This window comes from Sander lucioperca, chromosome 16 (assembly GCF_008315115.2).
Source record: "Sander lucioperca isolate FBNREF2018 chromosome 16, SLUC_FBN_1.2, whole genome shotgun sequence".
Taxonomy (NCBI): Eukaryota; Metazoa; Chordata; class Actinopteri; order Perciformes; family Percidae; genus Sander; species Sander lucioperca.
The window spans coordinates 15,069,168-15,083,510 of record NC_050188.1 but is presented as its reverse complement, the minus strand read 5'-3'; the positions used below and the strand labels follow the sequence as shown (position 1 = coordinate 15,083,510).

At 41.2% G+C, this 14,343-nt stretch overlaps 1 protein-coding gene across 1 annotated transcript in view; it reads left to right on the top strand.

Moving 5' to 3' along the window:
* The window catches only part of LOC118492948 (CD209 antigen-like protein A), a 219,043-nt gene extending 205,161 nt beyond the window's left edge, over nucleotides 1–13,882 (top strand). The window contains exons 2-5 of the mRNA XM_035993214.1: nucleotides 11,020–11,172; nucleotides 11,319–11,467; nucleotides 11,876–11,988; nucleotides 13,565–13,882. Coding sequence (XP_035849107.1) covers nucleotides 11,046–11,172; nucleotides 11,319–11,467; nucleotides 11,876–11,988; nucleotides 13,565–13,691 — 516 coding nt within the window. The 5' untranslated portion in view covers nucleotides 11,020–11,045 and the 3' untranslated portion in view covers nucleotides 13,692–13,882. The remainder of the gene's footprint in view (nucleotides 1–11,019; nucleotides 11,173–11,318; nucleotides 11,468–11,875; nucleotides 11,989–13,564) is intronic.
* Nucleotides 13,883–14,343: the final 461 nt, after the last annotated feature.

Below are 14,343 nucleotides of genomic sequence, written 5' to 3'. Positions count from 1 at the left end.
AGTAAGTCTGAAATGATGATTGTTGTACAGGGAGGTTCATGTCAGTTTATGTGTGGCTTTATAACAGATACTGAATAATATTTCACAATTAATCAATCATCCACCATTGGTCACCATTACCTCTGGGTCATTATCAGGTGTCTTGGTGCGGTAATCTGGTGCCTTGGAGTCATCTTATTGTTCAAACTTCAAAGATAGAAACATGTTCGGATGTATTTGTCTCTGTAGGACCACAAACTCAAAACAACCCTGCAGCCAACAACAGAAGTGTTGTTCAGAGCTACTGCAGTGACTCTGGGAGGGTTTATCTTCTGATATTGGCTGGACTCTTCCTTCGCTGGGTAGTATTTTCTTTAATTACAAACTGTCTATCTTAAGGGGACATGTCATAAAAACATACTTTCCAATTCTTATATACATTTGGGTATCTGGAGTGGCTACCAATCCACCAACTGTGAAATAAGACAACTCAGTTTTTTGCACGGCTGCCTAGATGAGGAAACATGTGATTCAACAAGATATTCACATTTGACTCTCCTTCCTCTGTCACAGTCAGGCTCATTAGAATATACTTCCCCCGTCTGAGTAGCTCCGCCCACAGCTTAACAACTACCTTTTGCATAGCTGTGCCACATTTTTTGAATAAGCCAATCAGAGCAGACTAGGCTTTTACAGGAGGGGTCTTAAAGAGACAGGCGCTAAAACAGAGGATGTTTTGGTTCATGTTCATGCTTGATACTTAAGTTAAAGTGCTCATATTATGCTTTTTTGGCTTTTTTCCCTTTCCTTAATTGTGTTATATATCTTTTTGTGCATGTTATAGGTTTACAAAGTGAAAAAGCCCAAAGTCAAAGGGACTTACCATCTCCAACAGAAAACACTGTTCACAAACTGCTCCAAACAGCTCTATTGTAGTCCAGCCTTTACTTCAGAGACAAACATGCGTCACTTTGTAGTACACGTTATAATGCTCGCCTAGCTGCTAGCGTGGCACGCTCTCATACTCTGGTCCTGACTGGCTAGTAGTCCTTACCTAGCTACTGTCAGGGCACGCCCTCATACTCTGCTTCTGACTGGCTAGTAGTCCTTACCTAGGTACTGTCAGTCTAACAGGATCAGTATCATTAATGCTAACCGTGGCAGTGTTCTCTGTGCAATGACTGACTGACAGATAGTTAGTTTCATATTATTTGGAAGTACACTCTAAGGAATAACTGTGTATTAACAGTTGTGTGTCTGTGTATTTTAACAGAAATTGTTCATAGAACTTGATTCAGTTTTTATTATTTAGTTTTTTTTTACATTTCGAATTGCATTATTTGTGCTCCGACAACTTTTGCCGGCCACGGAGGTTAGTTTTAGGAGTTTAAAGTGCCCATATTATGAGAAAAACACTTTTTCTGGGATTTGGGGTGTTATTTTGTATCTCTGGTGCTTCCACACACATACAAACTTGGAAAAAAAAACATCCATGCTGTTTAGAGTGAGATACGGTTTCTGAATGTGTCCTGCCTTCAGTCTCTGGGTGAGCTGGTCAAAATCGACACGGCCGTCTACGTCATCGACCGAAACATTTGGTGTGTGCTAACCACTTTAGCTAATCAGAAATCAGAAATCAGAATCAGAAAAAGCTTTATTGCCAAGTACGTTTACACACACAAGGAATTTGTCCTGGTGCTGTAGGTGCATGTCACATTAAAGCAACACGCACAGACACACCGAGTCGCCATATATGCGGCGCCAAAACAACTCTCTCTTAACTCTCGCAGGGACAATACAGCATCACATGAGGAGAGGAGAGGGAAAAAAAGCAACTCACAGACTATCCTCATAAAGATAAGAACAGTGTGGGAACAGGAAAAAAACACCTCAGCACATAGGCACACAAACAGTACATTTGCACTGCTGAACATAACATAACATAAACATAACATAAATGTACAGTTGCACATTTGGCTGCGAAGGCGTTGGACTGGGGAGAGGGTAGGTTGGGGGAGTTTGGCCTGCTGAGAAACGCACAGCCCAGCAGTCCCACTAGTGACACAGTCCGCAGAATGTTATAGCGAAAACACAGCACGTTGCCATGGTGACACCCTTGAACAGTCCAGAACGATACGACAATCAGCAGGCAGTGGGGAAGACGGGGGAGGAACCAAGAGCATCTCGCTTGCAGAGCCCCAACAGGGTGACTGTTTGTTCCAAGATACGGCCTCGGCAAGGCCGTTCAGGATAAGGGAGCCGAAAGATTAAATTTGTTTTGTCTACGCGAATGGCTGCTCTAATTTAAACATTCATTCTATTGTCCAAATACACACTGTTCAACTGGTCAATTTTTCTTTCCAAATCCATGACCTTCCTCATGATGGTATCCAAGCCGCGGGACATTACAATGTTGGTTTCCATCACGCGATTAATAGTTCCAGTTTGCAACTGATCGCTTTTTCCGACAGCTTCAGGCAGGCCAGGCAGCTTCCTTGGGCTTTGGACAGCTACCAAAGTTTTTCCAATCTTCAATAAACCAGAGCGAAGCATCCTCCAATCAGCAACATTCCAGTTATCAGGGTTCCAAATAGGTAGATATCCTCAACGTCCTCCACGGAAAGAGCAGAGAGACACACGACACGCCATTTCTCCCAGCCGTCCATCGTATACCGCGCAGCAAACGTCCCGTCAGGACATGCTGGCTCACCCGAACCAGTGCTCCTCCTCGAGAATACAGTGTCAATTGGGCTGAGAGACCAGTTAATCAATTCCATGATTTTTAGGTATTTGTAGAGCCTTGCAGGGAGAGTCTCTAAAAAGTTAACAGCAGACAACACAAGACAAGATAGCAAGCAGGGTAGGCCTGGGAGGGAGAGGGAGAAAAAGCGACCGCCTTCGCTGAGAGCTGGAAAGAGAAGTCCAAATCACCATACCACATCAGCTAGCTGTTTCTTCAACTTCGGTCAGTACAAGGCAGGATTAGCCGGGAGACTTCTTCTAAACTAGGGTGCACTTCCAACTTTGCATTGAATACCTGCAGACGAGGGACATGGAAGTAGTTCTATAGTGTTGTAGCAGTGTTTTGCCATTGAGAACGAGGTGGCTAACCGCTAGCAGCGCTAGCTTCTAGCTAGTAGTCCTTACCTAGCTACTGAGCATGTGCGACTCCCAACAAAGATGGGATAGAAGTGTGATGCCTCACTCTGTAGCTAAAACAGAGAGCTCAACACACAGGGTGAAAAGAGGAGCTGCAGCAATGTGCAGTACAACAAAAATATGGTGTTTATTGAAAATTAAACCATGTAAACCTATTCTTATATAACTTCTAAATGCAATTATGAACCTCAAAATAAGCATAATTTGAGCACATATATTTTTAAAAGTTGTCAGAGATGAAAAGCTTCTGTAGTTTAATGTGTGTGACTCAATCACAATGTAAAGTCTATGGGACAGGCTGCTGATCTTATGAAGAGACAGTAGGGGCAGAAAACAATGAAAAGATGCCATCTTGAAGCTCCTTAAAGCTGCATTCTCTGTCATTTCCAGCAGGGGGAGACTCCACTGGCTCTAGAAAGAAGTGTTTCTATAGAAGTCTATGAGAAAATGAGCCTACTTCTCACTTGATTTATTACCTCAGTAAACATTTTCATAATGAGTTCATGGTCTCAATCAGTAGTTTCAAGTGTTATTTAATACAGCATGATGTTCATTTAGTAAATTATGGACTCATTTATTTTAAAACAGACGATAAAGCAGGAGATGCTTTAGGACCTGTCAGTCAGGACAGAGGCTTAGCAATACTTTTTAGGGATTGGGCCCTACAGTACTGGGAGTCTGTTATTTTTGAATCATGGATTGACAGACTGATGGTCTAATAACTTGTTCCAAAGCAGGATATTCATTTTAGTTCATAAAATGTCATTGTAACTTCATTAAACATTACAAAGTTTTAGTTTAGGCAACAGAAAGAACTGTGAAAGCAGCATTTCCTCTTTTAGCCAAACTGCTGTGTATGGCTGGGTGTGGGGTGTGAAAGCGTTTAACTAAGCTGTGAATAAATGCTATTTATACATTTTTCAGTTTTACACAAATGCATTTATAGTTTATAAATGGTTTCATAAAATAAATCCAAAGATTGGACAATGCAGTGTCCTCGCTGAAGTTAAGAAAACCACCGGACTGGAGTTATCATGTTTTTATTAAAATATATCAATTTAATAAGTATAAGGGTGTGTGTGTGTGTGTGTGTGTGTGTGTGTGTGTGTGTGTGTGTGTGTATGTGTGTGGTATGTGCTGTTACTTCCTTAATGTTATTTACTTTCCACGAAACACTGACAGCAGCAGCATCAGTAGAGGATGTTACATTACTGAATGTATATCTACCAAAGTTTTACAGCAGCGTAGTGACAGATCTACACAGCGCCGTAAGCAGTAAGTGAAGTTAAGAGCAGCTACAGTTTCTCAAGATGTCCGAAGATATTTATGCCAAACCAGATATGTCAAAGAAGGTGAGATACAACAGAAATGTTCAGGAAGACAAAGTAGAGTGGGAGGAAAGGGAGGTGGAAATATACGAGAGCACAGACGCTATCAGAGCTGATCACACTGATAATCAGTCACACGGAGGAGGTAAGTGAGAAATTATGTCAAATCAATATCATAGATATAAATGCTGATCTGTTGAATGTGGCTGTACCTTCAAGTCATGTTGGACTGATGTGTAAACTCTACGTTTGCTCTCAGTTTAGTTTGACACTCAGCTGTCAGTTCTCAAGGAAACTGCCTCCATCTATGTTTGTCTCTATAGATGTACATGTACAGTATGGAAACCTTGTGTTTCGCAGCTCTTTCCTGTAGTTAGTTTTATTATGTTCTGCTAAAGTATCAGAGCTCTCTGGTTAGAAGACTCATTTTTTATTAAGAAATGATGCCCGATGTGTTTGATATGGTAACATTTACCTGACAAGTGTCATTGCTGAGATCTGAGGCAGCATCAAGTCTGGTAAAGACATGAAACTACATGACAGGAAGGACAGAAATACAGTGAGAGAGAGAGAGAGAGAGAGAGAGAGAGAGAGAGAGAGAGAGAGAGAGAGAGAGAGAGAGAGAGCGAGAGAGAGAGAGACCCATTACAACTCAACATTTCAGATGAGTTTATATTTGTTTTACTTTAGTGTAATAATTGGTTTACCTAAGAGGTTTAATAATTTGGTTAAGGACACTTTCACACCTATAGTTCACCAGACTGGACAGACACCAGATTCGGGGGTGACGTTGCAGCATTGTTGCATTTATTTATTTGGTTGGGATTGCGTTCACACTGCACTTTGTCAAAGGCACCAAACACTGTTAACAAATGTCACATGGTGGAAACGGTCGCTTGTTATTGGACAGAATATCTGAGTGAAACCTGCCGACACTTCTGGTCTCAGAGATAATGGAGCAACACCACATTTATAACGTCTTGGGTTTCTGGTTTTGCCTCAGTGTTGATGATGTCACCCAGACTGATGTCACACAGACTGATGATGTCACACAGACACGATGTATGCTCAGAACAAATATGGATCTGAAAGTTATCATCCCTTAAATCATATATAAATTGTGAGCAAGGTTGAAGCTGCAGGCTAGTAAACTGTTTGTGGTTTACTTCCTGTATTTGGGTCAGATGGCGTTCTCACCTGAAGTGAACCTGAAGGGTCTGACACACCCAACCACAGATCAAAGCAATTAATCTGCTGAGTAAAAGGTTATTCTTACAGGGACATTATACAGTCCCTCCAGGATTTCGCGATGTTGCGATCGCAACAATTCACGTAAATTCAACCAATCACTGTGAATTCGGTGCGACTCGCAATTTTGACCAATCACTGCAACTTTACCACAAATTTGACCAATAACTGGTGTTTCCCGTGACTTCTGCCAATCCCAGCAGTCCCATGTCCAAGACTTTGCGTCAGTATGTGACTCCAGTGACCAAGCGGGAGTGAGAACAGGATGACGTAACACAATGTACGTCGCCAAATTCATTTCCTTGTTTCTGATATGAAGACGAGACGTGTGTGACTCGAACATCTCACATTTACCAACAAATCGTACAGCGAAAGACCGTGCAAAACATTTCAGACCGTCCTGCCAACCTGTATACATTTTAACATCAATGTACGCTCTAACGTTTTTTTCACTCTAAAGTCGCTGAAAGCTGTCGGCTCTCTGCAGCGAGCCCCCTGCGAGTGACGCGCGCACTCACACACACACCCTGTGGATGCAGGAAAAACCGAAGACGTACAGGATGAGTGTCCTAGGCCAGGTTAGGAAATGAACTAACAATGTAAAGATCAACTGTTTTATTTTGTAGTATCTCTGCATCTCCCATGTTGTCTTGTTTTACTTCCTGTCTTCTGCTTTCCTGCTTGTTTGATTACCTGTGTTATTGTCACAAGACAGGGGGTCTTGTGTAGTTAAGTTCAGTCTTCCCCTTACTCCTGTGCGAGATCGTCTGTTTTCCTTGTGTGCAGCCTTCGAGCGTTTTTCCCTGTTTCCTGTGTTCCTGAGTTCCTGATTCCCGTTGAGTTTGACCATTGCCCGTTTTTGGACCCTTTGTTTTTGTTTGTTTCCCAACTTTTATTGCAATTTTTTACAAAAGCTCCCGCAAAATCACTTGGGCCACAACAATCTCAAAATAAGGCTGTGAAACCCTGGAGGGACTGATAACTTTTTCTTTTTTTTTAAAGGGGTGATTGAATGCAAAACCGATTTTACCTTGTCATAGTTGAATAATGATAATGAGTTTGGTGGGTAAATAGGACATACATAGAACCTCAAAATCCCATTGACACCTCTTTCCTATGCAAATCTCACAATTTGAAACTGCCTCTGAAAACGGGCAAATCTCAACAAGCTCCTCCTCATTTGGCTCTAGTCTCTATCTTTGTCACGCCCAAACATTTACATAGGCTACACCACTGATCTGAGGTCAGCTTAGTCTTCTGAATAGGTCGCGCAGATCTCAGAAATTGTATACATTGTTCATTTGCTATTTTACCACTAAATTCACTTCTGAGACTTTTTTATGCAAGAAATCAACTAATGTAGAGATCAAATATGGGCCGTTTTACGAAAATTGATGTCTAATTGCAAATTTTGTCCGACTGTGTGTCGGAGTTCAGCGGCCGGTGCTGCCTGTGTTGCTGCCTCGCCGCCCGGCCTGCCTTCCTTCACAGACCCCGGCCTGCTGGGAGGTAGATGGAGCTCCGTCACGGCTGGCAGCCCACGGCACTCCATACCCGCAAAGTCACCGTTTTTTGGGTTAATGGACTACCAAACGCCGCTGCCCTGACAGAGCTCCAGGGCCTGCAGCTCCCCTCTTCCTGCTAAATGGCCGCTGTGTGTGAGTGAGAGCGCGGTCAGCGAGCTTGTTACGCCAGCAATCTCTTACCACAGGTTCCAGTTAATCTTATAATGTGTGTAATTATAATGTGTTGAGTTATTTAAACAAACGATCGGGGAAATAAACGCCTCTTGTCCGCAAGTCTCATTGATAGAGCATGCGGCTGGATGGAGCTCTATCAATGAGAGCTAGCTAGCCTCCTCTTAGAATTCCTCTGAAATTCACAAAAATGCATTAAATTGAAATCGGACACCATTGTCAGCTTTATAAGACCTTGGGGTAGATGTTATGTAAGTGGCGTGACGAAATTCAAACTGTAAATATACTCTAATTACACTGAAAATGAAGCTAACTAGCCGCGATCTGTACACATAGGATTTAAGGGACAGTAGCAGCTAACGAAACCCCTAATGTTCACAAAAATTAATTAAATTGAAATCGGACACCATTGTTAGCTTTATAAGACCTTGGGGTATATGTTATATAAGTGGTGTGACGAAATTCAAACTGTAAATATAGCTACTCTAGTTATGCCGGCAGCTGGCAGCCAGCCAGCTCAACGGAGCTCCACGGAGCCCCGAGTATTCCAGTAGTCCAGTACCCAGGGAAACAGTGACTTTCACTGGGTATGGAGGTTGCCGCTTTCTCGTCAGACTGTGTGGAGCCCCTAGATAAAGTCCGACACATCTTACCAAATTTGCAATTAGCCATCAATTTTCGTAAGACAGCCCATATTTGAGCTTTATATAGTTGATTTCTCGCATAAAAAAGTCTCAGAAGTGAATTTAAAAACGAAATAGCCCGACAAACAACATATAACTTTGCAGTGTCTGAAATATGAGACCTGCTGTCTCGTCTCCAATGAGTTTCTATGGGGTTCGCTCAAACCAATCAGCACGCAGCTCATCTACATATTCATGAGCATACCATATTTGGAAGAAAAGCTCTTGTTCCAATGATAAAACATATTAACATAACTAAAAAACAATGTGGGAAAAAAGGAAAAGAGAAAAAGATAAACAAACTAAACCAGCCCTCCCCAAAACGCTTCCCTGAACTAAGCGTCTACACCCTACATTATGCATCCTAACTGTGCATCACACCAGTGCTCCACAAGTAATCATATATAGTTATAAACGTCTACAAAACATGTTATGAAAACACATTTGAACAGGACAAAGCATAAATAATATTCTGACTCACCACCTTCAGACACATAGAGAGAAGCCATGTATAACAGAGGAGCCTACATAATAAGTATCTGAGAAAGAAAAGAAAAAGAGGAAACGGTCCTCCACCGTCCAGAGTGGTCAGCCTGTGTGTAGTTATAAAGAGACCGACATCAATCACCAGTGAGAAGTTGTCCAGTAGCATCGTTCACCCGGTCCACCTGTTGAGTCGGGACTATGGTCTCCGTGTTAAAAACTCACTGCCTTCTCCGCTGTAACGAAGCTGTACTTGCTGCGTTGAATGAGATTTGGAGCCTAGCGGGAAACAGCAGGCTGTATTTGATGCGCTGCTTCACTCTGAAATGGTGCACCTTTACAATCATGGGTCTCGGAGGAGCATTTCGACCCAAGTCTGGACGGAAAGCTAGGCGATGTGCCCGATCCAACATCTCTGGCCCGTCAGGGATTTCCATACCCGGCGTCTCGGCAAAGAAGTCGGTCATAAATGCCGTGACCTGGGGCCCCTCCATGTTTTCAGGTACACCCACAACACGTAGATTCTGTCGTCTGCTCCTCGACTCGAGGTCCTCCGATTTAGCCATTAGCAACTTGTTGCAATTCGCTAGCTTTTCACATTTGGCCTCGAGCGCAGTAATCTTATCGTCGCAGTCATGGAGAGAAGTTTCAACTTCAGTGAGACGTGTCCCAAAAGAGTCTCTAGTAGACTGCAGGGTGCCCAGTGAACCGTGAGTTTCCGCCCTGAAAATTTCAATACGTTTTACCAACTGCGAGAGTGACGGGCCTCCTTCGTCGTCGTTGCCATCATGTGCGAGAGAAGGCTGGTTAGCTTTCTCGTTAGCACGTCGGTTTTGAGCTCGAGCTGGGCGTTCTTGACGAGTAGGACCCTTCCCGGACATATCAGCATGTCTTAAATAGTCCGAACCCAAAATAGGAGAAAGACAACGAGCTAAACAGATGTTTAAAACAAAATGAATGGATAAATATGTAGGAGCTGGCAACGGTGCGTCTACTCTCTACCCATGCTCGACAGCGCCCCCCGATAATAGGAACTTTGATAACAAAGACTCATGTTGTTTCCCTGTAATGAACCGTGCTCTCTGTGTGCTTTGCCACTTAAGGACCAGACACTGAGAGACATCCTCCAGCCGTCCAAAGGAAGACTTTCAGGGCTGCAGCACTCTGTCTGGCAGTGCTCTGCTTTCTGATGATGACTGGAAACATCCTCTTATCCGTATACTGTAAGATAAAATACACTTCACAACTACTGAGCTACAAATACTGAACCAATACACCATGGTGTACTTAAATCAGCTTCAGGCTCTAAAGGAAAGGTTCAGGTTTTTACTGACATGCCATGTATATGCTGAAATAGTTATTAGTTGCTGTAATTATTCCTACTGTCCATATCACCTGTTAAGTGATCCCTTCCTAACACAATTCCAATGTAAGAAATATGGCGGCAAAAACCAAGGAGATAATCGAGCGTCCACAAAGTGTACCTCCTATGGAGAGATTGTAGACTAACAAGCCATCACCTCCCGTTAGCATCCCATTGACTGCCATTCATTTTGACGTCACTTTGACAGAAAATAACTTTACATCTGAAGCGTTTAAAGACTCTATTTGTCCATTGTTTATTTCTAAAGAAACACGACAATGTATAAAAGGCTCCATTACCTTGTACCTCACGTTATGGCTCCGTAGCAGACGTTTTTATAAAAATAGGCTAATGATTGTGTCATCACCACGCGACTTACTGCCGCATAGTAGAGAAATTACCGTACAGTCAGGAGAAGCTCGCAGGCAGTTTGGACTCACATTAGCTGTTTAAGTTTAATTACTAATGTTAACTATCATTTTAGTGATCAATAATTAGCCTGTGCCTATGTTATCTCCTTACATATACCTACGCTCTCCGTCTCTGCTAGATTGGGAATGATTGAGATTTCTCTTGGCACAGCTACCAGAAGACTTCCAACTTTCAGACAGGTTGCTCACGTCACATCTACGTCTTCAAGCTCAGTTGGAGGCTGCTCAGTAACGCTCAGCCATCACCGGGAAAGTGCTTCTAATTCACTTCACTGGTCTCCGTAGAAATCAACGGGTCACATTGTCCATTTCTTTAACTGTCTATGGCAAAAACCATCTTCATTCTGTGTTAACATTCAGCTGAAACTTTATCAACACAACACTTGACTACCAGGATGTTTCCTTTCTACCACCACTCAGCAAGGAAACACTGTCAGTGGAAACATGGAGAGAGACAATTGTACTAAAGACATATTGAGTTTGGGAAAGTCAGAATAATGAGACGTCATGCAAGCTTTGGCTCATTTTTGCACACAACAAAGATTGTGGTTTTATGTCCCAAATATTTGTCTTTAGTTTGAAGCAGAATGATTTGGTGTTGTTGGTCTTTTTTTAAACTTTGTTATGGTTTTCATATTCATCTTTCAGTCACTTTGCTGCAGACCAGATACGAGATGCTGAAGACCAGATACAACCAACTGAGCAACAACTACAGTCAGTTACAGAGCAGCTACGAAACACTGAGTGTAAATCACAGTCAGTTACAGGATGAAGTGAAGAACCTGAAGGACAGAACTGAAGGTGAGAAAAGTTTAAAACCAGTAAACTCCTGTATTATACACATTTACATCATAGATGTTGATTGTGTAGTTACCGTTGATTATAACTGTTTCAACTCCAAGTCTTATCACTTTGACACTGAATAATATGAAATCTGTCTTTAAAAGTTGTTGTTAAAAGCTGTCCTCATGGATGGACGAGATCTGGATGCAGTTGTTACTTTAAATCAGAAGAGAAGAAGAATTGGTATGAAAGCAGAGCTGACTGTCAGCAGAGAGGAGCAGATCTGGTCGTCATAAACAACAAAGAAGAAAAGGTGAGTGTTTTTTTTTTCTGAGTGATTTTAGAGAAAAATAAATTTAATGGAAATATTTAAATATATGTAATGTCAATTTGAAATCTTTGGAAAATTATGTTGAAATGTTTATTTTCCTTTTTAAAATGCATTCCTATGAAATGAAATGTTAACTGTCTTATGAGTATAAAATGTGCAGTTCCTCATGCATTCTCTGTTTCTCTGCTGAGTATAAATGTCTTTCTTCACTTTCCTCCATTACTAATGTGTGTTTACTGTCATGCTGTTGGGTCCAGTCCTCAGTGTGTGGTGGACCGAGGGATCCCTCTTGTGTTTGTTGTGACTGATGAAGTCAGAAGATGACTTTACTACAACAGAAATGCTGAACTGTGAACAGAGAAATGATTGTTTTCTCTCGTCAACTACTAGGAGTTTGTCACTGAACTGAGTAAGGATGGAGAGTTCTGGATTGGTCTACGGTATGAATGGAGACAATCAGGATACAAATGGGAATGGGTGGACGGATCACCGCTGACAGAAACGTGAGACATTTTAAAGGTTTTTGTTTACATCACAATTCCATCAAAGTCACTGTTTATTGAAAGATGCTGATTTGATTGGTGCACGGTACACGGAAAGGAGCTAAACACCACAGTCAGTAGTAGACAGACAGGTAGAGAGAAAGACAGGTACACGGAGCTAAACACCAACGTCAGAAGTAGACAGACAGGTAGAGAGACAGACGGGTTCACGGAGCTAAACACCACAGTCAGTAGTATAGAGACAGGTAGAGAGAGAGACAGGTACACGGAGATAAACACCACAGTCAGTAGTAGACAGACAGGTAGAGAGAGAGACAGGTTAACAGAGCTAAACACAACAGTCAGTAGTAGACAGACAGGTAGAGAGAGAGACAGGTACACGGAGATAAACACCACAGTCAGTAGTATAGATACAGGTAGAGAGAGAGACAGGTTCATGGAGCTAAACACCACGGTCAGTAGTAGACAGACAGGTAGAGAGAGAGACAGGTCCACAGAGCTAAACATCACAGTCAGAAGTAGACAGACAGGTAGAGAGAGACAGCTTCACAGAGCTAAACACCACAGTCAGTAGTAGACAGACAGTTGAGAAAGAGACAGGTACACGGAGCTAAACACCACCGTCAGTAGTAGACAGACAGGTAGAGAGAGAGAGACAGGTACACGGAGCCTCAGAAACAATCCTCAGTCTTCAATCAAAAGATTTTAAACTAAATTAAAAGACAAATATACAGAACAATGGCGAAATTAAAATAAAATACAACACAAACTCCTCTGTTACCAATCCCTGAACAGAGATATCCAATTGGCCGAATATCTGAAAACAAAAATCCAAAAGAAAAAGAAATTTTAACAAAATACAGAGTCAGTGACTATGAGGAGAGGAACGTGTTTGTACATACTGCCACCAGGACATCAGAACAGAATTACAATTCTTATGTACATGTCCCAAATATAAATACTTAAAAACCAAATATTTCCAAAAAATTCAAAAACATATACCAGTCTTCACTACCTACACTGAGGACAAAAAGCTTCCTCTTTTATTAGTGGAAGATGAAAACACAGCATGGCTAGCAGCTAAATATGTCTTCTCCTGCCACAATATGAGGCAACATAAGTAGAGAACTGTATCATTTTATTATCTTTGTTTTCTTTTTCTTTATTCTTTCTTTATATATATATATATATATATATATATATATATATATATATATATATATAATTGTTTCAACGTACCCTTTGAGAATTTGTTTATATCTGCATTATATCATAATTATGCTGTTCACTTGTATTATTATATCTGATGTATTTACACTTTGTTGTTTATATGTGTTTGTTGTTATGCTTTGGCAACACATGTATTTCTTGTCATGCCGAGAGAGAGAGAGAGAGAGAGAGAGAGAGAGAGAGAGAGAGAGAGAATTGCTTTACAAAGTTTAATCTTAATTTAATTATTGAAATAATTTGATTATTTACAGATAATATAAATATTTAAATTAAACAGTTTATTTCAAATGAACAACAATCAGGAGTTTCAGCTGTTTGATAAAAGAACATTTTATTTGTCTGACAGGTTCTGGGCAGCAGGACTGACTCACTATGATGGTTACTATGCTACATGCTGCAATCAACAAGGAAAATGGACACAAGGATATCATTCTGATAATAAGAAGTGGATCTGTGAGAAAAAGATGATCTGAACTCTTTGATGACAGAGAGGTGTGTAGTGTTGAGATCAACTTTGTCAAATCAGACCAATTCTTTAACATTTGCTCAGCTGTTTATTCTGTGTTGCTAAATAACCTGATTACAGAGATATTGTTCCTCTGCCCTTCATAGAGCACAATCTGGTTAGAAGTCATGTGTACTTACTCTGTAGTCCTACAGGATTATTATAATACAAGCTAATACAAACATGGATTTGGGTTGTCTTTACCTTGGTTTATGTAGTTGATAATAACGTTTGTAATCAGTTAGTTAGAAGTTTTTCCTTAGAACATTTTACACTCCACACAAAATAAAACCCCGCCCTACCTCCATCTCCCCTCCCAAACTCGTCCCCACAACCAATTAAATCATTATTTTATTTTTTACGCTGTACTGTAACCTTAACCTAACTATTGTATTTGTATCTTTTTTTTTTTTTTAGCCTGTATTTCTTTCATGAAAGTTTTTAACTGCTCTTTAATGTTTGATTTAAAGCATTTTGAATTGTCTTGTTGCTGAAATGTGCTATAGAAATAAAGATGCCTTGTCCTACAACCTCCAGCCTGTCAGTCTGTCTCCAGGGCATAGAGAACACTGTTGTGCCTGTCTGTCTCAGAGGAAGTTTAACATTAACCGCGCTATACA